This window comes from Hyperoodon ampullatus, assembly GCF_949752795.1.
Source record: "Hyperoodon ampullatus genome assembly, chromosome: 4".
NCBI lineage: Eukaryota > Metazoa > Chordata > Mammalia > Artiodactyla > Ziphiidae > Hyperoodon > Hyperoodon ampullatus.
This window is the reverse complement of record NC_136917.1, coordinates 163,756,582-163,781,091: the sequence shown is the minus strand read 5'-3', so window position 1 is coordinate 163,781,091 and position 24,510 is coordinate 163,756,582. Positions and strand designations below refer to the sequence as shown.

The 24,510-nt window shown below is 48.1% G+C and overlaps 1 protein-coding gene across 1 annotated transcript; it reads left to right on the top strand.

Moving 5' to 3' along the window:
- Positions 1 to 1,844: 1,844 nt before the first annotated feature.
- On the top strand, positions 1,845 to 23,348 carry OTULINL (OTU deubiquitinase with linear linkage specificity like; the record flags this gene model as incomplete). Its single annotated transcript, XM_079702586.1, has 8 exons — positions 1,845 to 2,000; positions 17,224 to 17,383; positions 17,470 to 17,501; positions 17,608 to 17,699; positions 18,478 to 18,627; positions 21,067 to 21,195; positions 22,090 to 22,359; positions 23,175 to 23,348. Exons 1-8 carry the CDS (start codon positions 1,937 to 1,939, stop codon positions 23,346 to 23,348), a joined length of 1,071 nt encoding a protein of 356 aa, XP_079558712.1. The 5' UTR covers positions 1,845 to 1,936.
- Positions 23,349 to 24,510: the final 1,162 nt, after the last annotated feature.

The following is a 24,510-nucleotide window of genomic DNA, read 5'->3' as shown; positions in this document are numbered from 1 at the left end:
GATTTTAGGCTGAGTCCAAACAGCTGTGCTCATAAATTTTCTCTTGTGGGAGGAGGGGAAAGTTACTGGCTCATTTGTTTTGTGTTAAAGGACTCAAGAAAATTTTATTTTATTATATCACAAGAAATTAGTCCTGGTACTTTCAGCTTCTAGAATAGACAATTTATACTCATCACAGCTCATAACTTTGTTTAGGTTTAATTATACACAGCAATTTTAAGTCATTTATTTTGTATAACAGGGCTCTACACATGCAAATCATGGTTTATGGCTGTGGAAAACTACCCCTCTAGGTTAAAACCTGACTTGGATAGAAGGGATTTTTTTTTTTCTAAACATGCAGCAGAGTTTGGGAACGTTTCTTATTATCTTCTGTGAATCGTGGGTTGCAGAATGGTGGGGTGGTTGAGAGATCAGACCTAGGTTCAAACTCTGCACAAGCATTTACTGAGCCTCAGTTTCCTCATCTGTAAACTGGAGATAACAATAGTACCTACCTTGGGACTTCCCTAGTGGTCCAGTGGTTGAGAATCTGCCCTTAATGCAGGGGATGTGGATTCGATCCCTGGTCTGGGAACTAATATCCCACATGCCCCAGGCAACTAAACCTGGCCGCAACTAGAGAGAAGCCTGCAATGAAGAGCCCACGTGCTGCAGAGAAGACCCAGCGCAACAACAAAACAACCAATAATACCTACCTCCTGGGCCAGTGTGAGGATTAGGTGAAATAATACGTAAAATAAGACATAACAGATTACCAAAGTGCCTGGCCTGATGTCAGCTCTCAGTAAATGTCCAGCATGATATTAATTGCTGTTGCTCTGATTCAGAATTTTCCTGAAGGTGCCAAAGACCTGTGGGATCCTCTAATCATTTGCTCTGAGACTCAGAGGGGGGACGCGGTTACTTGCAGACATTGCCCTAAGTATACTGGAGCCACCTAAAATTCCAGGGTGTTTCCCACATCTTTCTTTAGTTATGGAATTTTTCAAAAGGTACCAAACCATGTTACATGCAAGTCTGTTTGTCTCTGGAGTTGTGTATATTGGAGAAGGAGGAAGTGTTCACCAAGATTTTAAGTTTCTTCCTTTTTCTCGTGAAAAAAGAAGGTCATCTGACAAGGAAATCAGGGGTGAAAGAACCTTGTTGTGAGTGCCTTTTTATTGTTGGACTGTTTATTTTTACTATTCGTTACTGCCTTGTTTTTTCCTTTTGATAAACCACTTTAACAGATGATCAGCTTTGTCCATAACCGCTCCTAATGTAAACTGAGTTCTAAGTAAGCACAACCCCGTTCTGCTGAGCCGCAGGGAAATCAAGATCAGGAAATCTGCCCAGTCTAGTGGAACAGGCCCTGGGTCAACAGCTGGATTCCAGTCTCGCTCACCCATAACCTTGACCGACCAGCGGTTTAACGTATGGGCCAGGGAAGGGAATGCTGTAACTTTGCCATGAGAGGAAAATGGGACCAGTCCCTCTCCCACACCATCTCACCCACCCGTCTTCCTTCCTTCCCACTCAGTGGGCCTTCGATATAAAGTGCCAGGGAGGTCGTAGGACCCGTCCAGGTGTAATCCCCAGGATGTTTCCCGAGAAGCGGCTTTTGCATCCCAGCAGTATCTTTCCCAACCCCGCCCCGCGGAGTACCAGCGGCTCTGCGCAGCCCGGGCTGGCGACCCAGAAGGCGCAGAGACCCCGCCCACCCCGCAAGGCCCCGCCCTCTTGGCACCGCCCCCCCGCCGCGGCCTCCCATTGGTGGCCCGGTGTGTCAGTCGACCAGCGGGCTCCCTGGGCGGGAGCGCAGGCTGCGGTCCCCTCCCGGCGCCTCTGTCGCACGCCAGCCGCCGGGAAGCAAGACGGGGCGCCGGCCCGCTGCCGCCGCGTCTGACAGACCCACCGGTCGAGGCTCCGCGCCCATCAGCAGCACGCGGCCGCCATGGCGGCGCGGAGGAGCCCCCAGCAGGAGCGGGAGCGGCAACGATCTCGCGACCCCGCCGCAGGTGGGCCCGGGGCCCGGGGCCCGGTGGGGCGGGGCGGGAGCCGCGGGCGCCCGGGAAGCGCTCTCCCCCGCCGGCCGTCGGCGCAGCCCTGGGTTGGAAGGTTCGGGGCCCGCCATCCCAGGGGTGGGAGGTCCGGGGCGCCCTGCCCGGGGCGGGGAGGGGGACGGGCTGCAGGGTTTGTGGGGGCCGTCGGGGGCGGGGTCGCCCCTCAGTGAGGAACTGCGCCCTCGGGCCGAGGCAGCGAGCGACCCTCCGAGGCAGAGAAGTCGGGTTCCTGGAAAGAGAAAGCGGGTCCTGCGGGCTCGGATGCGTTGCGGCGGGGTGAGGTGCCCCGGCAGCGGCTGGGGTCGGGCCCTGGTGCCCACTGGCGCCGGTGTCCCCTTCTTGGTGTCCCCTCCGAGCCCTTGATTGTTGTCGGAGGGAAGTTGACGGGTTTCGCGCTTTGCTGGCAGAGGATGTGGCCCACACCTTCGCAGCAGTCGAGACTAGATGAGCAACAGAGAAAACTCTGGCTTTTGAAACAAAACTGTCACCAGGGCCAGGAGGTGCAGCACAGTGTATGGCACAGGTGGCCGGGGACGCCGCGCGCCACCTGTGTCGCGGCGTCTCTGCCCTCTGCGTGCGTAGCGGGGCCCTCACCGCACGAGTGAAGGGTGCTTTCCTTCCCATGCTTTCAGCCCCAGGTCTGAGGAACGTGAGCTGCTTCTCAGCTTGGAGCACATTCCCGATTGTGTATTTCCCTGGAGGCCCCCCGGGGGGTGAGAGCCCACTGGTGAATTTGGGGAGCACGCCTGTTCCAGGTGCCTCAGCGTCAATGGGAAGTTCCTGGGACTGCTTCTTAGTCCGGATTCTTGGTCCCAGCAGGAGCTTTTGATTCACACAGCAAAGTGTCCGGTGTGGTGAAAACAGCCCGGTTCTAGGAGACAAGACATGAGTTCTAGGACTGCGGGCCTCGAAGCTTCTGGGTCCTCGTCCATAAAATGAGGGCACTGGGCTAGCTGATCCATAAAGCCCCTCCCAGTCTAGAATTCTGTGATTGACGTATCTCCCACTCTCAAAAGTTTGGAGAATGAACTCATTTTCAACCTTTCTGCACCTTGGATTCTTACAGAATTAGCCAAATATTTCCTGGGGGTGTATCCATCTGAACTTTTTCTTATGTGATTTTCTTCCCGTCTCCCTGTGTTGTTTCGGCAGAGCAAAGCTGGAAGCGGAGGTGGGGCACAGCTGGGAAAAGCTGGCTGGGGGGCGCGGAAGGGTATCTACTCTGGGCTTAATGTAATTGTCAGGAATTTTCCCTTCCAGTGCACCAAGTTCAAGGTGTGCCGGCACTGTGAGCACAGAGAGAATTCTTTCCTTAGCTCCAGCCTAAAGGGAAACATTTTCCTTCCTTAAAAAATAGTTCGAGGGCTTAGGAAAAGGAAAACCAACACTGCAATTGAAAACACATGTCCGCAACAGAGCCTACAAGAGAATGCTTACAACCAAGCGGTACACAGTTGCTATTTTTTGCCAGCCTGTTTGTCACTTTTAAACTTCTACTTTTACGTTTCTGTGAGATGGATTAAATAGCAAATAACATGTAAGTTTTGGCACCATGTGTTTTAGCTAAGTAGAAGTTCTTGATTGGCACGGTGACTGAATTTGAAAGTGACCTTTCCCCTGGCTTCCCGCAGCGGGTGGGTGCTGTCCTGTGTGTCTGCAGCCCCCAGCGTTGTCCCTGCCACAGTAACAGTGGGTAGTGGAGTTCTCTTCACAGTGCTGGACGCGGAGACACTGCCCATACGTAGTCTTATGTAATCTCTACAACCGCCGTCCTGTGATGCTCCGAATGGTCACGGAATTTCCTCAGAGTTTCCAGCTAGTAAGTGGTGCCAGGATTCAAGCCCTGGCGGCCTGGCTTCTCCTGCAGCATGTTCTTAACCATTGCCCGCTTCTGTCTCCTGAAACAGTCAGGTTTATACCTGGGAGCACTCCAGGTTCCAAGGGTACCTCATCACAGTTAAGCTGTTCTAAAGTAAAGTTGGCTTATCAACTTAATACCACTGTTGTTGCTCAAGGGAACTCACAGGTGTGTGTGCAGGAGAAAAGGTCATCGTTATCGAGCTAAAACTTCCTACACGTGTGTTTCTTTATACGTGGCTCTGAAGTCTCTATGTACCATTTAAAGGACTTAGTGGACTAGCGTATCTGACCTTTCTCTCCTGCCCACTTGAATCCTCTGGTCCATGTTCAGTTACTTAGGACAATCTGTTCTCAAGACGCAGAGGTTATATACACATTTATTGATTTGTAATTAATTGAATGGAAGAACACTTAAATGTCACTTTACAATAAGTCAACAGGGAAAAGTTTTTGTTTATACACTCATTTTTCCATTGATCTTTTGTTCTAGTCATACTCTATTTTTCTACTTTTTCATTTAATTGAGCCGGAATAGACAGGTGCCATCATGTTTAAAATAAGAGGATAATAAAATGTTTATGTTCATTTCTAGGAGACTAAGGACCCTTGTCTGTTAGTACTGTTGCTGGGATTCCCAGGTAATAAGCAACAATCCCAGAAACTGTGGCACGTAAGATGCTATGCTCAATAAACCTCTGAATTAAGAGTTTAATAGTAAGTCTTTCATTGTTGATTTAACCGGGTGACTCTGACTTTGAGTTTACGTGGGACTGTTGGATGTTAGGTACATAGTAATTGAAAACACCTTATTAGCTCTTTCTCTGCTTGCCAGTGTTATTGATTTTTATTGAATATGAGTTAGGGTTAGTCTTGTGGCAGAGGGAGTAATAAGGTATTGATAATTGGAAGTTAGCTTCTCAAGAGTCCTCTCCCAACTTAGAAGCAGAATCCCAGCCCGCTTCCCTGAGCACCAGCAGCTGCCCAGATACCTGGGTTTGGCCTCTTGGGTGGGGTCTGAGTGCCTGCGACCCCCAGAGCCACAAGATGCCTTCCCGACCTGGCCTGGACTGTGGGTCGCCCGCACTCCGGGTGGGCTCCGTGCTGTGGGCCCACCTCAGAGGTCAAGCTGGACATCCGACGCTGAGGCCCAGGCAGCCAGAAGGGACCCAGAATACCTGGGGGTCCCGGTCTCGGCCTGTCAGACAGGCTTTCCTGGAGGCACTGCCCAGATCTGGGGGGGCCAGGAGCCCAGGACCACTCCTACCCCTTTCTGAAATCTTGTAAAATGTAAATCAAATACAGCTGTCTTTTTCACTGGGGGAAAAAAAAAAAGTATCCTGCCTTCTCGTGTGCCCGTACAGTGGACCTGAGCTCCTGTTCCCCCCAGGCTTGGAGGACCTCGTGGGCACAGGCCAGTTCCCAAGTGGTTCAGGAGCGGAGGTGGGCAGGGGCGCGGGCTTTGAACCTTGTGTGTCTCTCCCCTAAGCCGGGGCAGAGAGGGTTCCCCGGAGCGTCTTGTCTCCCAAGTTGAAGAGAAGTGGACTGAACTTCTTCCCTGTAAAGCGAGAACCTTTCCCTGGGTCTTAGAGTGACACCAGGCACATCGTGGGTATGTTTGTCGATCTGCGACAAGAAGGCCTCAACTTTGCTGTGAGATCTCTAAAGTGACAGGAAAACTGAGTGCCCTGTGTCTTCCAAATCGCCTGCCAGGATAGGTTGAAATGCTGCGGAAGAAGCAGAACGGCTGAGAGGACAGGGGAAGTGGAAGAGATGGCCAGCCAGGCCGGCATGGGTGAGGACAGTCAGCCACCATCCAGATGTGAAGGGCTGAGTGGCGCTGAAGTCAGCGGACCCGATCAGCTCTGTGTCATTTTACTTGGTATTTAACAGAGGAACTGGGAGTTCAGTTCGTAGCTAAGGCTGGCCTCGCACCTTGAAATGCAAATGTAGCCAATCGAATTATTAATATAAATGTTGGGTCCCTCAGTTTTGCACCTGAAGCAGTGCAAGCCTCGGGTGCATCGATTCCTTCCTCTGAAATCTGAAATAAAGAGAAAAATCACTCAAACTGAGAGCTTATTAGATCAGTTTTATCCACCGTGTATCCGTCTCTTTTGTTTCTTAAACATTTGTTAAGCTCAGTTCGGGATACTCAGCTGATTGTCATGACAGAGGACTGGTACGGCCACTGTTTATAGACCTACCTTGTACTGCACTGTTCCTCATGCTTGGATATTCCAGCATCTTCTCCCACATATACCTCATTGATTCATTCAAAGTTTGGAGCCTCTAACATGTGAAGGTATAATTCTCCTTTCCCTCCCCGCTCCCCCAGGCTCCTCAACCTTCCTCTTTTATTTCTTGCTGCCATTTAGAAACTGGGGTTCCATGCAAGCCCTTGCGGAAAAGGCTCTTTATCACAATTCTGCTTTCAGGTCAGCTGGTGTAATAGACCTGCAGACCTAAGCACGCATGTCTCAGGGGTGGAGTATTTGCTGGCATTTGTCAAGGTCTCATGTATCTTCTGTACATGCTCAGGCATCTTTCCTGTAGTGCAAGTTTTGAGTAATGTTTTGAGTTTAGTGGAACCTCAGTTGTTTCACAACTACTTAAAATCCTGTGCCTGTACCCCAGCGTGACTATTCCACTAACAACTCTGAAACATGTTAACATAAAGAGGCGTTTGGAGGAGGATGGTGGTGAGTGGCCTGGCCTCCTTGTGTTTGTTTATAGGGGAGGAAGCTGAGGTCCAGGTTGCTCGACTGTCTAGGACCAGACCTGGAGTTGAGTTCCTGACTCCCTGGGGCCTGCTCATTCCACTACCCTGAAGCCATCCCCCGAGGTGACCGCTTCACAGCCTCACTTCCTGCTTTATATTTACATGAGTGTATTTAAGGGAAGGGAAAACAGAGTGGTGGCTCACCATTTCGTTTTTTTCTTTTCTTTTTTGTTTTTTTTGCCACGCCGCACGGCTTGTGGGATCTTAGTTCCCCGACCAGGGATTGAACCTGCGCCCCCTGCAGTGGGAGTGCGGAGTCCTAACCATTGGACCGCCAGGGAATTCCCACACCATTTCTGACATGCATGTTAGAAGTCAGAAGGGACCAGCAAGAGAGAGGCTGGTAGGCAGGATTAGGTATGGTGGAATAACAGAACAGCCCCAAATAAGTGAATTAAGTTTATTTCTTTTATGGCAAAGCTCAGACGTGGCTCCCCAGGGCTGGAATGGGCTCCACAGTGTCAGAGGCCCAGGCTCTTTCCACTTTGTTTCCACCCTGCATGGGTTTCACGCCCACAGCTACTTCCTGGTCCAAGATGGCTGCTGAATGTCAGTTATCACACCTACATTCCAGCTAGTAGGGAGGTGGGAGGGCAAGGAGTACACACCCCTCTCAACAGAACCTTGTGGAAACCGCACATCACACTTCTTGGCCAGAATTCACTTACATGGCTGTACCCAGCACTTAGGGAAGGTGGAATGTAGCCTTTATTCTGAGTAGCTAGGTATCCAGCCAAAGTCAGGATTCTATTCCTGTGGAAGAAGAGAGAACAGATACTGGGGTTGGCTGGCAGTCTCTGTCGTGGAGACATGTGGACTGGATTCCGACTACATCGATTCGTTTTATTTATTCAACAACTATTTATTAACTATCTACCATGTTTCTAGGGACCAAGAAAGCAGAGAGAAAACAGACACAGTCCCAGTCCTTAAGACGTTTCCCGACACAGGGAGACAGACACTCATCAAACACAAACACAGTTGTATAAACTGTGATGAGTGCTGTGAAGGAAGGAAAAGAACACCGTGTGCTGTGAGAGAGTGGAGCAGGGCTTTGACCAAGCCTGGGGGTTGGGATTGTGTGCCAGAGAAGCTTGGCCCCAGGAAGTGACATTTGAGCTGAGAGCTGGAGAATGAGCAAAGTGAAGGGTGTTGCAGATGAGGGAAGAGCATGGGCAAGAGTGAGCCCTGACGGAGGACCTGAGGGCCACCAGTCATCTTGGAGCCAGAGGAGGAGGTGAGAGAATAGGGAAGAGTCAGCGTCAGACCAAGGGGCACCTTGGAGGCAGGGTGAGCACCCCTCCTGGTTTGCCTGAGACCAAGGATGTCCTTGGCCGAGGAGCTTTTCACCACTAAAACTGGGGGAGTCCCAGGCAAGCCAGGGGGAGCTGGTCAGCCTCCCCGGAGGTCACATGAGTAGTTGGGTTCCTTTATTATTAATTTCAGCAAAGTTCTTTTTTAGGTAGGCATAGATCCCAGCCTTGGAGAAATAGCAACTGACTAGTAAAAGTAGCCCCACCTTGGCCAAAGGGAAAGAGACACAAAACACAGGCAGCAGTTACTTGTAGCTGGATTATGTGACCAGTGAGACTTTTCTCTATCTGGCATGATTTCCCCTAAGGGTAATTTTGGAAATCAGTTGGCATGTGATAGTACATTTGAGCTAACAGAAACAGCCGAGGATGGAGGAAGCCCTGACTCCAGAGCAGTGTGTCTCGCCGCCAGTGATACATTGGAATCACCTGGGAACTAAAGAAAAGACCAGCGCCCAGCCAATAAATAGATTCTCTGCAGGTGGAGCCAGGGCAAGGATGGTTCCCTCTCGGTGGCAGCGCCTCCCGGGCTTTGGTTACGCTTGAATCGCTGGGGATCTTGTAGAACACAGATTCTGCTTCCATGGGGCCCGAGGATTGTCTTTCTGAGTGCCCAGCTGGGAAGAATGTTGCTGATCCATAGACTTTGAGTACAATGCTCTATAATGTTTGGTGAGTTTGTTTTGAAGCCTCTGGTTTCTTTTCAGGAGAGCAGATCTGAAGGACCACGTAAAGGTAGGTGGGTCCGCGAGGGGTAGAGGCTAGGGGAGGAGGACAGGGACGCCCCCTGCCCTGGGCTCCCATCAGAGGTGGGCCCAGCCCAACTTCTCAGTTGGTTTCACCAGTGGCTGGGGTTACGTGGTGAGGCCGGTTCCTGGTTACGGGAAGACCAGCTCTCCGAGGTCTGTGGCTGGGATGGTGCAATAGGCGATGCCCCATCACTCTCTCACTTGTTCAGAGGCCTTTCCAGATGACTCCACTGGCTGCCAGGATGTGGGTCTTTCCTATAAGTAAGAAAAGCCAGAAAGATTTTTGAATAGGAGATGACACATCCGTTGAATGTAAAAAAAGATACAAAAAACAAACCAACAAAACACACACACCGTTGGCTTCAGAGCAGAAAATGGCGTTGGAGAAGGGAAGCCAATTAGAAGGATGAGTAACCACTAGCGACAGAGGCCGAATGATTCCGATTAATGGAAAAATCACTGTGTGGCGAAAGTGGCTCGTCTCAGGGTGTACCTTATTTCTCTCTTGGTCACATGTTCATAAATGATCTGTTTTGGGATGTGGAAGACAAGCTTAATATTTGAAGGTCTAAGAGTTGAGAGAGGGAGCACCATGGAAGCCATGACAGGTCAGAGCAGTGACCAAGTCCAGGAACGTGCAGTTTAGCAGGGATGTGTGTCAGCTCCTGGGTCTAAAAAGCACGGAGCTTGCACACGCGATCTGGATAACCCCTTGCTTCCCTCCCCAGGTTCTGAACTAACTAAAAGGTGGACACGGAAGTCAGGGATTTTTTAAATATCGGCTCGGTCATAAGATCCCTGTGTCTTAGTCAGATGGCCAGATGGGCTTGCAGGCGGTACCTGAGCTGTCCTCTCCACTCAAAGGTCAGGCCTCTCTCCCAGAGAGACAGCAGCCCCGAGGGCACCTCTCGGCAGGCAGGCAGATCCTAGTGGAGAGGAGGGGGCTGAGCTGAGCAGAGGGTCTTACACCTGCCATCAGGTAAGTCTCCCGCCCTCAAGAAAGAGGAAGAGGAGAGGCTAGAGGGGTGGAGGCCAGTACCGGGTCTCCAGGCCAGTTCTTGCGCCTGGAGGTTTGAGGACAGTGGGATGGGAGCACCTCTTCTCTCTCCCCCTTCAGCAGATGGGAGACGTGCTGCAGCAACAGGTCTAAACGGCTTTAGGTTGGTGGCAGGCTGAATACTAACACAATCGCAGGCTGCATTAGTGTGCATGTATCATCTAGACAGAGTCTGGCCAGCCACGGCCCATGGGCCACATCTGTCCCGCTCAGTTTTTATATGGCCTGTGACCTATGAATGGTTTTTACATTTTTTAATGGTTGGAACAGAGATCAAAAGAAGAATACCATTTCCCGACATGGGAAACTTACATGAAATTCGAATTTCAGCGTCCCTAAAAAAGTTTTCTTGGAACACCACCCCGCTGTGTACTGTCTGACGGCTGCTTCCCCTGTGTCGGGGACGATCTGAGTGGACGGGACGGAGACCAGATGGCTGGCAGTGCCTAAAATACTCTCTGAGCCTACACAGAAAACTTGCTGACTCCCGCTGGAGCATGAAGAAGTGGTCACGTGGTTGAATTCTCTCCCGCTTGGTCACACTCAGGACAGTGTGTTCTGACCAGCGGTCTCACTCTGAGTGTGGGGTGGGTCCCGAGAAGAGTGACCGGGATGATGAAGAGTCCGACGCCCCTGTCCCTTGCCACCAAATCACGTCAAGTGAGGCCTGGGGGAGAGAAGGGGGCGTGTCTGACCTAGAAGAGAAAAAGGCACAGCGGGAATGACGGCTGCCTTCTGAGGTCATGCTTGTTAATTGTTCTGAATTCTTGAAAGAGAATTGCTCAGGAAGCGCAGTTGTGTGGTTAATTCAAAGGGCACTGACCTTGGGTCAGAACATGTGGGTTCAAGTTCAGGCTCCTGCTTGCTTTCTCCGGGCTTCAAAGATGAAGTGTGCGTGTGACAGCTCATCAGGTGGCCAGGTCCACAGTGAGTTAAGCTTCAGCTTTCACCTCAAAAGTGCTTTCCAGCCAGTGGGGGACGCACTCATGAATCCACTGAACCGGAACCCACCTGCAGTGTGGACAGCGTGCGTGTGTGTGTGTGTGTGTGTGTGTGTGTGTGTGTGTAGGGGGGAACCGGGGGAGAGATCCATTCTGCTTGAGGGCCTAGTATGACTCAGGCCTTGGAGAACCAGTGGGATTGCAGCCCCTTCGACCCAAGCATCCCGTGTTTCTGTCAAAGATCTAAAAGGTTGTCGTGTGGAGGAAGAATCAGACACATTCCTCGTGACCCCAAGCAGTAACGATTCAAGTTGTGGTGACAGATCTGGTCACACCAATCTCTTGCCTCTTTGTTGAGACAAAGTGATTCATCTGAGGTCCCGCAGCTAGAAAATGGCGGCATAAAGACTGGGTCCCAGCCGTGTTCTGCCAGCCCGCTGTCTCCACCAGGCCAGGGCCAGGGAGTCTGCCTGGCTGGGTACAGTGACCTGGAGTTCTGGGGTCCCCGGAGCCTATCCCACCTACTGCTTTTGTGCTTTTGTAGTTGGGTGGGTTTTAAACCTCTGCCACGTGGTTAGAAAATTAACGTGATGGGTGGAATTGAACACACCTAATGCTGTGCCCAGTACATGAAAATACTCTGAGCTATGATGTTATTAAAAACACGCACACAGTCCCCTCAGTGTCTGGCAAGGAGCATTTCCTGCTGTGTTTGATGACTCTTGGTTGGCAGGAGCCTCGGGTGAAGCGTGCCCAGTCCCATGGGACATGGGATTGTACGTATAGCCTTGTTACGTTGGTTGCACGACAGGGCTACCCTTGTGTGTCTCGCTGGTCATGACTTTCGAGATTAAAAACTTCCACGTTGGGGGTTCTCTTCCTCAGTGGAACTGATCTTGTAGTTGTTGGTTATAGAACTCTTCTAAGTGGGAGGCCATGGTTTCTTAACTGAGCAGGATTAATACCTGAAATTCAAAAGTGTAGAAAGTCTTTTGACCTCACCATTTCAGAGATTTATTAAGAGGATATTTGTTGGGGCTTCCCTGGTGGTGCAGTGGTTGAGAGTCCTGCCGATGCAGGGGACACGGGTTCGTGCCCCGGTCCAGGAGGATCCCACATGCCGTGGAGTGGGTGGGCCCGTGAGCCATGGCCGCTGAGCCTGCGCATCCGGAGCCTGTGCTCCGTGACAGGAGAGGCCACAACAGTGAGAGGCCCGCGTACTGCAAAAAAAAAAAAAAAAAGGATATTTGTTCTCTTTCCCACATAGCTGATACAAAAAGAAAACCCAGCTAACCTATGGTTTTGCATGAGCCAAGACCAGTTAAACGCAGCCTTTCACTCCGCTGTGCTGACTTTCCTCTAGGAGTCTCCCATTTGCTCTAAGTTATTCAGAAGCCTTGATGACCTAACAGGATCTGTTCTGTATGTTTATCGCTCTGTTTGCATATTGCTTAGTTTATATGTTTGGACGAATGTACTGTATTTTGCTTTATTCTCGAGCCTCTGAGGTTCTCAGAGCTCCCCTCTGAGAGAGATGACCCACCTGGGCATCCAGCATGAGGGCCTCGTGTTCTTCCGTGTCCCGGCCGGACCCCGACAGCAGGACGTGCCAACCTGTGGGCCTGGGCAAGCTGACCAGTAGCCTTTCCTGACAGCAGAGCATCGCGCCTCCAGACCAAGAGCTCCCTGGGGCCAGAGCAGGTGTCTTTTCGGCTCACTGCCCGCCAGCCTGGCGCCCAGCCCAGGGTAGGAAGAAGTAGCATAACCAAAGGACGAGGGGCAGGAGGGAGGGGGGCTTCCCGGGTGCTCCCAGCCCACTGTACCACGTGGCCTGTGTGTACTCCTCCCTGGGGCACCCCCACCCCTTCAGCACTCCTGCCACAGAGAAGGGGCGCGGCCGTCCCGGGCCCTATTTGCTTCCTAACCCATCCATCTCTCTTGGCCACTCTTCCTACCTGCTAATCAGCCAGAATATGGCATTGAAGCTGATAGAAATATCTGTTGTATTTATTATATTAAATTTAGTATTTTTCACCTTAAAGTTGTCAACAAGGTGATTTTCCCATGTGGTATGTCTCGCTGCCCCTGCTGTCTCCAGTGTCGAAATTAGATCGCCTTTTCCGCCGTTTAGCTCAGGCCTAGTCTCCGCCCCGCGAAGCCCGCCCCGGTCAGTGGGCCGGACCCGGGGCAGACGAACCGAGGGTGGAGCGAGCTCCCCGCGCGGGGCAGGGGCCGGGCCCACGGCAGGTGTGGAGGCAGGTGTGGAGGCCAGCCGGACCCCGGGGCTCTCCCTGAGAGCGCGCCTGAGGCTGGGGCCAAGTGCTGTCAGGGTGATCACTTGGTTTCCGGCTCCTCTGGGGCTTTTAAGTTTTGTTTTCAGGTTTGTTTTTTTCTTTTTGGTTTCCTGTTTGAGTGTTTGAATTATTTCAGTTTTGGTACAGTTTAGAGAACGGAAAAAAAAAGGCTGAGTAGAATTTTACCACAAGAGAACAGTGGCTTTTTATTTTTTCAGTTCTAGTCAGTGGTCTCATCTGCCACATGTAGCCTGAGTGATCACAGGTCGGAGTTTCGTGTCAGATGGCCCCACTGCTGGCTTCAGGAGGCTCTGGTGTCGTTACCCAAAGGACGTCGCAACTACCTGAGTGTTACCTTGGATTGTGTGGGTTGAGGTCTCCGCAGATGGTCACGCTGATGACTGGGGGGACGTGTAAGACCTAGCTCATCCTCTTTCCGCTGTCATAGGAATGTCTGGTGCCTCATGTATCACCTCATTCAGCCACCACCGGAGCGGTCCAGCCCAAGAGGGTTAAAAAGAAATTTCACTTTTATCTCTTGATGAGCATTAAAAAGGATCAAGTCCATAATTCCTGGCAACGCTTGTTTTCCGCCTCTTTGTTGCCAAAGCCACCCCTCGTCCCCTACTGCCTGGTTTCTTGCCCTTGTCCTCGCGCCTCTGTTTATTATGTTGAAAGACTGACTCCATGGTGCTGGAACTTCTCTCTTTTCCTGTTAGTCCGGGGGGCGCCCCCCAAGGCCAGCTCCCCGTTAGGCAGGGCACCGGGCAGCGGAGGGGAAGTTGGGCTGGCGGGTGCTGACTTCTCCCTGGCCGGCCGGCCGAGGGGACCCCGGGAAGATCCTGACATGGAAGATCTTATCCCGTCTCGGCTGCTTTGGGGGAAATGAGATTTGACTCAGGAGATCATCAAAGCTGTGATCACGATAGTATTTTGCTGGGTGCCTCATTGATGGTGTTCTCCTCCGTGTCTGTTGTTTTGAGTTGTAACCCAGTTATTGACACATGCAGGAGAAATTTTTTAAACTCTCTTTTTAAAGAGTCTGGATTCCACTTGCTGTAGCAGAGCTGGCTTGGGATTCACTCAGCTCCATCATTCAGAGGCAGGGTAGGCAAGTGGGACAGCGTCCAGCTTCCGCATCGCAGTGCCCTGTGCGTTTGAATTCTAGCTCTGTGGCTCATTTCATCTTTCTCTCCCTCGCAGTGTCCTAAGGTGATAAAATAATAATGAACATGCTTTGGGTACTTGCCGTGTGCCGGGCCATGAGCTCGGCACTTTTCCCAACATTTCCTCAGAGCACCCCGCAGCTCCAAGGGGGCCTCCGTGTTGTCAGGGTAACGGCAGTGAGAGGAGCCCGTGAGCCCCCCTGCGTCCCCGGCGCTGGGCTGTCCTGCTGCCCTCCCTCCCGGGGTTAAGGAACAGGCACTTGGGGGCACGGAGTCACCCACCCCGTGTACTGCAGGACCAGGGCCTCCTTACGCCACTGCGTTTCTAGGAGCAAATGAGACAATTCCTGTAGAGCGCTTGCCCCAGGGTCTGGCACATAGCAGAAGCTCAAACTGTAGCTCTTTTAAACTGTCAAAGCCCCACTCCTGATAATATTTTCATATGAAGTTATGTGAACACCTCGGGGTTCTCTCTGAGCTGCAGCCCACTCCCCTGTGACCTCCTGAGTCCCACCTCCAGGCCGCTCCCTGGTACCCACACTGGCCCCCATGATCCGCTCCCCGGCCCTTCTTGGCTAGTACCTGTGGCTGCGCTGGGTAGAGTGGATACAAGGAGTTTAGGCTCGTATTCCTGGTTTGCGTGGAAAGGGGATGTTCAGCCCTCACATGTTTTTTTCTGAGAAGTTGATCGTATCGCCCTTTCTTGGGTGGGAGGTGGGTTTAATTTCAAGGATTAGGGCAGTAGGCTAGGGAAGTGCGTGCGTGTGTGTATGTGTGTGTGTGTGCACGCGCGTGCATGTGTGTGTAGGTGTGAGGAGACCAGAATCTGCGGTGGGTCTCCTTGGAGGCCCTGGCAGCTGTCGAGAGGCCTCAGGCTCAGGAGAAACCCCCATTTCAGGGGTCTCAAATCAAATGCCCCGAGGGGCCGGGCAGTATCTTTTAAGAATGCAGCACGTCGATTGGAGTCTGTGTGTGACAGATGAGAGCAGTGCCCATGGAGGGGCAGCAGCCAGACCCCAGCCCAGTGACTGCAAGCCCTCCAAGTCCACACGAAAACCAGGACGAGCCGGTGGGAAGCAGGCAGACGCTCTAAAGGGCTCTTCACAGAGGAAGAACTATGAACGTGTTACTGCAGCGAGAAATCATAACCGGTCCTGGGGTTTAGGGAAATGGAGACTCGTACACGTGGCGGAAGTGTCAGCTGTTTGAGGGGGCGCTTTGGCAACATCTGGAAATGTGCACACCCTTTGACCCAGAGCTTCCTCTTCTAGAACTTAGCCTAAAAGATACCGTGAGTCCATGAGGACTGTTGGAGGAAAATGTTTGTGAAAGGGAAAAACTGGGAAACAATCCAAATGCTCGTCAACAAGGCAGTGACTATGTATACATGTGATGCTCTCTCTTTATACTAAAATATTATGCATTCTTTAAGAAGAATAATGTAGACTTTTTAATAAAAGTCTGAATTATAGATGCAAAGGCATTATAGCTTACATTTTTAAACAATTCATTAAAAACTTTGTACTAAATATCTAGGTAGAAGTAAATACATAATTAACAGCTAATCAATTGTTCTAAACAGGTAAGTACCTGCTTTTGAAAATGTACTTTTCCAGTAAAGGGTACATGATGTCTGTCTGTCTCTTGTAAGCTTATTTCTTAGAGCTGCATATGAATGTACAATGATCTAAAAATAAATAGTTTAATTGAATAATAAAAAAATGTACTTTTAAATAATTATAAACATGCATATTTTTATTTGCTGGTAACTTTATTTCTTTATTTGCTGGTAAATTCTTTATTGAGAGTATATATATTTCTTTATTGAGAATGTATAGCAACTTTACTGAGATATGCATATCAAATATCCATAGGATCAAAAATGCTAAAATTGTAGATTCTGAATCCAGGAGGCCTTTACTACAGTTAATCATTGGAATTTTACTAAACCAATATGCCAGGGAGGGAACTATTTCACAATGAACCCCAGGAGGTTTGGCGACCATTCAAAAGTTCTCTTCCTCATTTGTACTTCAGCATTTTACGTGTTCAAACATAACATAATTAGGAATCTGCTGCACATGGTAAAATATTGCAAGTATGTAGTTTGGGCTCTCCTGGCCTGTGAATTTTCTCTCCTATCACATCAGGAATCGTAGTGTACCCTGTAAGCTGCACACCTAGCTCCATCCACGACTATCCTAAGTGGCCCACTTTCTGGAAATGATGTCTCTGTGCCTGCTGTCTGAGTCTCGTTCTGTGCGTTCAGATGATGGCGTGTGTTATGGCCCATAATGACCTAAGAGTATCGCCGTGGGCAAAAGTGGGTGGTGGCCACATGGCAGGAGACGCCCCTGGTGTGACTGACTCCTGTGGGCTCGGTGCTGAGCAGACTCCCTTGATCATTCTTGGATTTAACAGATATTCTACACAGTGCAAGGCGCACTGTGCTAGTTCTTAAATGATTTCATTCCATCTTTCTCCAGCAAGGTCAGTATTTTTACTCCCATTTTACAGTCAAGAAAATTCAGGGTAAGAGAAATGAGGTGTCCCACAGTCAGACAGCTGAATAAGTAGGAGAAACGGGATTTAAATTCAGGTCTGAGGGATTCCGGAACCCATGCGCTTTATGTTCCCTATTCCTCTTGAATTCTGTAGAACAGAGATATCTTTATATATGACACTGATTATAGGAGAACTAGGTGTTTCTTTAATTTTTAGATTGAATTTTCAAATGCTTTAAAAAATGTTTATATAAATCAATGATAGACTCTTTACAGGTAAAATTATCCAGTGTATCTTTTCTTTCCTCTTAAACAAAGCAGGCTTGTGTAATTGTGATGTATGTTTATTTTTTATTGAAGTATAGTTGATTTACAGTGTTAATTTCTGCTGTACAGCAAAGTGACTCAGACACATATATACATTCCTTTTTATATTCTTTTCCATTATGGTTTATCGAGTATATTAAATAGAGTTCCCCATGCTATACAGTATTATTATTATTAAATTTTTGTAGGAAATGACCAAGTGCACTCCTGGACACTCGTCACCAGCCAAGCCTTAGATACCGCGTGGAGAGTCGCAAAGGGGTCAGTGACGCTGGCAGTTTCATTTCTGGTGGGCACCCTCTGCTACTTGAGAAGGCTACATTTACATTTAGGGCACCGGCTGAAAAGGTATGTGGCTATGTCGTCTTTAATTTTCAAAAATGCCCTTGCTGTTGAAAGTAGAATTTTGATATTATCGTTCCCTTATCTTTTAGGTGGATTGGATATCTGCAGAGGAGATTCAAAAGTAAATATTTTCATGCATATGTTTCCTTATTTTTAAAGTGCAGAGAGGGTTCGAGAAGGGAAAGGAAAGGGAAAATTCACCACCTTGTATCTTTGATTTGGTTCAGGGAACCTCAGTGTGGAGGCAGAAGTTGATTTACTCAGTTATTGTGCAAGAGAATGGAAAGGAGAGACACCCCAGGCCAAGCTGATGAGGAAGGTGTGTCTGTTTATACAGCTCGTGGTGGGTGGAGAATCTGTGTGTAAAAATCGGGAAACACGCATTCCATTCTGCTTCACCAAATGTGGCACCAGGAACCACTGTGGCTCTAATGAAAAGCCAGACAGCTGCTAGACGTTGCCTTCGGGCCTCTCACCTAGAACTAGTGCCTTCGAGGACTTGGGTAAATTAGGCCCGTAATTTCAGGACACTTGAACCTTGTACCCTTTTCAGCTCCCTCCTGGCCAGGCCTATGAACCCATCTGTACATGCAGTGGAGACTTCTGTCCTTGAAGGGATTCAGGCACCTTGACATAAAACATTGTGAGGATTTTTAGAACTTTCCATCAGACCAATCTTGGTAAATATTCCCAGCAGTGCTGTCCAACCTTGTCACTAGCTAAAGCCAAAAAAAAAAAAAAAAAAAAAGAGAGTGAGAGAAAGAAAAAGAAAAGTACATTTAAATGACACTTTAGCATGGACTTAAAAGTATATATAGTATTTTTCACTGTGCTCAAGTTGTAGACATCATCTCCCCAGAATGACATTTCCTGGCTCTGGGCTTCCAGGAAGTTACCAACTAAAATAGCATGACATGGACTCCATACACACACGGGTCACTTGAAAACTGCACGTGTTCGCATTCATAACTTATAATGGTTTTGTTTCTTTGTCCGCTTTATTTGGGAGTAACACCTTGCTGCAGATGCAGTGGGTTTGCTTTCTTTATTCTCTCATCCAGCGGAACTAAAGACAGCCTCTCCCCTCGTGCTCATAGGCTTACGAGGAGCTGTTCTGGCGGCGGCATATTAAATGTGTTCGACAAGTAAGGAGAGACAACTACGACGCGCTAAGGTCGGTGCTCTTCCAAGTCTTCAGCCAGGGCCTCTCTTTCCCATCCTGGATGAAAGAAAAAGATATCGCGAAGGTACGTCCTCACACCGGAAATGCGGGAAAGGTCGCACTGATGGGGACTGCAACACAGATGCTCGGGGTCTTCTGTGGGTGGCTTTGTACACAGGGCGTCAGGAGACTGAAGGTCCTTTAGCCCAGTCCTCTGTCTCTCATGTCAGTTTGCAAACAAATCATCTCAGAAGGATAGTCGCACTCCATTTTGTTTGTTTTTAACGCCGGCATCTTTTCTTGAGAAGGGCATCTGTCCTTTATAAGTTAGGTGGTCTGCTAAAATTCACTTTTCTACTCTATGGCTATTTGAGTGTTGACAAGCACAGTGTGTAACCTCCACCCCAGAGAATCCCTTGTATCCCTTTTTGTCAAGCCTTCTCTCACCCCCAACCCCAGGCGACCACTGATGTGTCTTCCGTCCCTTTAGTTTTGCCTTTTCCAGAATGTCACATAAATGGAATTATTCGGTGTGTAGCCTTTTGAATCTGCCTCTTTCACTTAGCATAATGTATTTGCAGTTCATCCACGTTGTTCCATGGATTTGTAGTTCACTCCTTTTATTGTTGAATGGTGTTCCTTGATATGAATATCACATATTTTGTTTATCTATTCATGAGTTGAAGGACATCTGGATTGCTTCCCGTTTATTTATTTGTTTATTTGGTTGCCCTGGGTCTTAGTTGCGGCAGGTGGGCTCCTTAGCTGCAGCTCGCAGGCTCCTTAGTTGTGGCATGTGAACTCTTAGTTGCGGCACGCATGTGGGATCTAGTTCCCCGACCAGGGATCGAACCCGGGCTCCCTGCCCTGGGAGCACAGAGTCTTAACCACTGTGCTACCAGGGAGGTCCCCAGATTGCTTCCAGTTGTTGACAATCATGAATAAGGCTGTTATAAATATTCCCATACAGGATTTTGTATGAATGTAAGTTTTCATTCCTTTTGGGTAAATACCTAGGAGTGAGATAGCTGGGTCACATGATAGGTTTATGTTTAACTTTATAAGAACCTGCCAACTCTTTTCCAAACTGGCTCTGCCATTTTGCCACCAATAACGTACGAGTTCCAGTTGCTCCACATTCTCAGGTTTATTGTTTTGTTTTTTAGCCATTCTAATAGGGGTGCATTTGTGTCACTGCCTTTTGTTTGCATTCCCCTAATGGGTAATGATATTGAGCATCTTTGCATGTGCTTATTTGCCATCCACATTATCTCCTTGGAGAAGTCTCTGTTCAGATCTTTTGCCCATTCTTTTTTTTTTTTTTTTTTTTTTTTTGCGGTTCGCGGGCCTCTCACTGTTGTGGAGCATAGGCTCCGGACACGCAGGCTCAGCGGCCATGGCTTACGGGCCTAGCCACTCCGCGGCATGTTGCATCTTCCCAGACCGGGGCACGAACCCATGTCCCCTGCATCGGCAGGCGGACTCTCAACCACTGTGCCACCAGGGAAGCCCCGCCCATTCTTTATTGGGTTGTTTGGTTTTTTTTAATATTGAGTTTTGAGAATTCTTTATATATTCCAAAAACGAGTGCTTCATCAGCTATGTCATTTGCAAATATTTTCTCCCAGTCAGTACCTTGTTTTTTTCATTTTCTTAACAGGTAAAGCAGCACAATCTTATGAATAACCTTAATTTTTATTTGAATGTAGTATGCCTAACCACAGGTGTACCTTTAAGGATGGAGGAGCAAAGAAATACAAAGTATTTGCATATATAAACTACACATGGTCTATTTCCTTAACATCTTTTGTTTCGAGCTGTTTTTAGTGGTAGTTTAAGTGCATCTAGTGGTTAAGTGTATGCTGTGTGCCAGCCCTGCTGCTAGATGCTGAGGGCAGAGAACTTAGCTGAGGCCCTGGGCTCCACAAGCTCAGCTGGGTGGGAAAATGTATCAGATACCCACAATGGATCAGATTCTTACGTATTCTATAATCTTATTTAGTCCCAACAAGAGGCCCGCAAAATGGATAGTACTGTCGTTGATTTTTGACAATTGTCATTGTCTCCATTACAGTGGAGGATGAGGCTAAGAGGTTACATAAACAGTGCTGGGTGAGTAATCTCTCAGCAGGCGAGTGAGAGAGCTAGTTTCCAACCCCAAAGGGCATCCTTGTACAATCTACATTCCCCTGATGTACTGTTACTCTAACGGCGCTTGGCTAAAAATAATTTCTAAAGGGGTATACCTAGGAAGTTCGGGAAATGTTTCATCCAAAAAGATTGTTTCTGTGGACATAATCTTCATTTAGGTTTTCATGAGTTGTGAAACTGTGAATTAAGAAGATGATCCAGATCACTTAATCCACAAATCTAAAACAAGACTATGTTTTTACTTAACTGTTGTTATAGTCTTTTAAAATGAAGATTTCTGAATGGGATAAGATTATCTCCTGTGACATATTCCAAATTGTGTGTCAGACATGTTGAGATACTGATCACTGTTGGCATCTACTTCCTTTTCAAGCTTCCTGAAAAACTGCTCTTTTCACAAGGTTGTAATTGGATCCAGCAATACAGTTTTGGTCCTGAGAAGTATACAGGTTCGAATGTGTTTGGCAAATTACGTAAATGTGTGGAATCATTGAAAGCACAGGTGAGTCTTTAGGGGGGAAAGCATGCACCCCACACGCAGCCCCTTTTCTCTCACGCCAGGCATGTCGCTCTATGCCCCGCTAGTAGGAAGTGCGGCAGGAATAGTCTTCTGGCAGCTGACCACTTCCTTCCCTGCTCTTCTGTGTCCTTCCCAGTAACGAACGGGAGCGATGCTCTTCTACGCGATGATTACACCCATCACGGGCTAAGAGGGCTTTTGTGGACTGGCCGGGAAACCTTAACAATCACGTACCTTTGTCGTTTCCCCAGAAGAATGTGGTGCAAGGTCCAGACAAGGCACTGGGAAATGCCCTTCTGAAATGTGCCTATTAGTAACCTGGGGACAGGACAGATGTTATAATTTGACCAAGATTGTTTTTCCTGCCCTGAATAAACACAGATTTTAGATCACTGAAATGAATCCTCCTTGGGAAATACCATTTCTGTGCCATGGTTTTCTGATCTGTAAAACTAAAATATGAAGTCTCAACCCTGTACAGTTAGTTATTGTGAGGTTTTAATGAGAGAATGCACGTAGATCGCTTTATACTCCGCCCTGGCACACAGTGAGTGGTAAAGAAAGAATACTAATTAGTACTGTTGCCACTGGAATGTCCTTTGTGTAATCCAACACCCTTAGAGGCAGCTTTAGGAAACTGACTTGTTTAGTATTTTACCTAGTGGGTGGTGCTTTTTTGAAAAACTAGTTTAAATGAAATATTGTAAAAGTAATAAGTACTTAGGGTTAAAAAAATCAGTGTCAAATGATATAAAATGAAAAGTTCGACTCCCCTCTATTAATCTCTGGTTTGTTTTATAAGTACTTTAAAAATTATGCAATAGTGTATGTATTCACCTTTCCTGTTTAAGTTTCACTTTACATCTGTGTTTTTAGTGGGCTGAATTTAGTGGAATTAAAGATTATCACAAGAGAGGAAGTATGTGCAACGTCCTTTTTTCTGACGCTATCCTGGAATATAAACTTTACGAAGCTCTGAAGTTCATCATGCTCTATCAAGTCACTGAGGCTTATGAACAGATGAAGACCAAAAAGGTCATTCCCAGTCTTTTTCGACTCCTGTTTACCCGGGAAACCTCTTCCGACCCTTTAAGCTTCATGATGAATCACCTGAATTCTGTAGGTGACACGTGTGGACTAGAGCAGGTAAATGGGGCAGGAGAATCGTGTGTGTATGATGAAGGACGATGCTGGCAACACTTGAGCACACAGGTGTTTGTTTGTTTGTAGTTTGCTTTCAGCCATGATAAGTCCAGCTGCAAAGAGGTGGCGGGTATGTATGGTTGCCCTCAAATGAGGAAAAGAAGAGTGATAAACCTTCCTGCCCGGTGCTGGCTGCTGCGTCTTTGCAGCCCTGGGGCTGCCGAGTGGCAGTCCTGGGAGCGTTCCTGACCTTCCCGCTGCCTCTCAGGTAGTAACAGGCTTTCCCACAACAGAGGTTACCCAGGAGGAAGTCCAGCTGCAAACTGAGGCAACATCTGGGAGAGTATTTGGCTACTTAGTGCAGACAAATAGAAGTTATTGACATTTTAAAAGAAGTCCAGACAATGCTTTCATTTCCCCATAGAAAAGGGCTTTCGTTTTGCTTTGCTTTGCTTTCCTTTCCTAGGAGGTGCTCAAAATCATCTGACATTTTAATAAAAATTGATTTAAAACGATTTAAAAAAACCGTTGGAAAAACAGTGTAACTTTCACTGTAAGCATTCCTTTATTAGATTTTTTTTCCAGGCAGCTTTCCCTGTGATTTCTTCACGCTACTCCCCAGAGACGTTTCTCCGCTTGTCCCCTGCCCTCCACGCAGCGGATGTTCGTTCCCAGCTCTGTGCCCACTCCCTGGTTCATCTGTGGGTCAGCAAGTACATCATTATCTCATGAGCTGCAGAAGAATACTCGCCCTCTGCTGGTGAGAGGTGGGAATTTGGAAATGTGTATCTGTGACCTCTCTTTCATCTCTTCCCCAGATTGATATGTTTGTACTTGGATACTCCCTGGAAGTAAAGATAAAAGTGTTCAGACTGTCCAGGTTTAACTCCAGAGACTTTGAAGTCTGCTACCCAGAGGAGTCGCTCAGGGAGTGGCCGGAGGTCTCCCTGCTGACCGAGAATGACCGCCACTATCACATTCCTGTCTTTTAAGTTGGCCTGGACCGGGCACCAGCTCTCGCCGGTGACAGTGGTCACACTTGCAAGTAATGTTTCTAGAAAAGCAAAGCTAGTATTGCTGCCATTGGAGGAATCGGGACCTCCCTCTCCAGGATTACAGGTACACTGGACGGAGACCCATGTGCCTTCCCTTTGTTTCCAGTGATTTCCTCCAGAGCCCCTGCACTGATGTATTTGTGGGTTGGTGGTTTGACCTTGTTTGTAAAGGCTCTGGTCATTTCACACACAACAGAGCACAAGGATATTTAGTTTGGGAAGAACAACAACAGGAAGAAAGCGAGAAGAAAACAAGTAGGGGAAAAGGACTAAAGGGAAAGAATTTCTTTGTCTATAATCTTTATGTTCTTTGTTAAGAATCTTGTCTTTGACTGATTTTCGATCTTCATAAACATGGCCTTATTTTATAAGCATTACCTTCCCAGGAATTTCTATGGTATATTGATTTTCCAGAACCATTCGATTAGCTTTAAAATTGTGTGTGTGTGTGTATTTACACTCACACACAAACATGTATAATTTTATATATACATATCTAAACACATACGTACACATAGCCACTACTTTGTAATGTTGTACAATTTGTTTTATATCTTTTTTTTTTTTACTGTTGCATCTGGCCAGTTTAATATGTTTTATATAGATCAAAAAGATACATTCTGTAGATTAAGGCAACTGAATGACAATTATTGTACTGTCACAAAAATATTAAAGGGTGTATTTAATGTGTATTTACATGTGTATCTAATGTGTGTAGGGAGAATCCTGCATCCTAATCCCCAGAACCTGTAAATATGTTGGGTTAAATGGCAAAGGAGAATAAGGTTGCAGGTGGACTTAAGGGACTAATCCACTGACCTTGAAATAGGGAGAGGAGTCTGGGTTCTGCAGGTAGGCCCAACATAATCACAAGCGTCCTTAAAGTGGAAGAGGGACTTGGGAGAGGGTCAGTCAGAGGGAAGTGTGAGGTACGGAAGGACAGTCAGAGACAGATGCAACATTGCTGGTGTTGGTTACTTACAGCAGATACAGGAAGAAAGTTACTGCAGGTTCGGGAAGGAGCCACAAGCCAAAGAATGTGGGCGGCCTCTGGAAGCTAGAAAAGGTGAGGGAACAGATTCTCCCCTAGAGCCTCCAG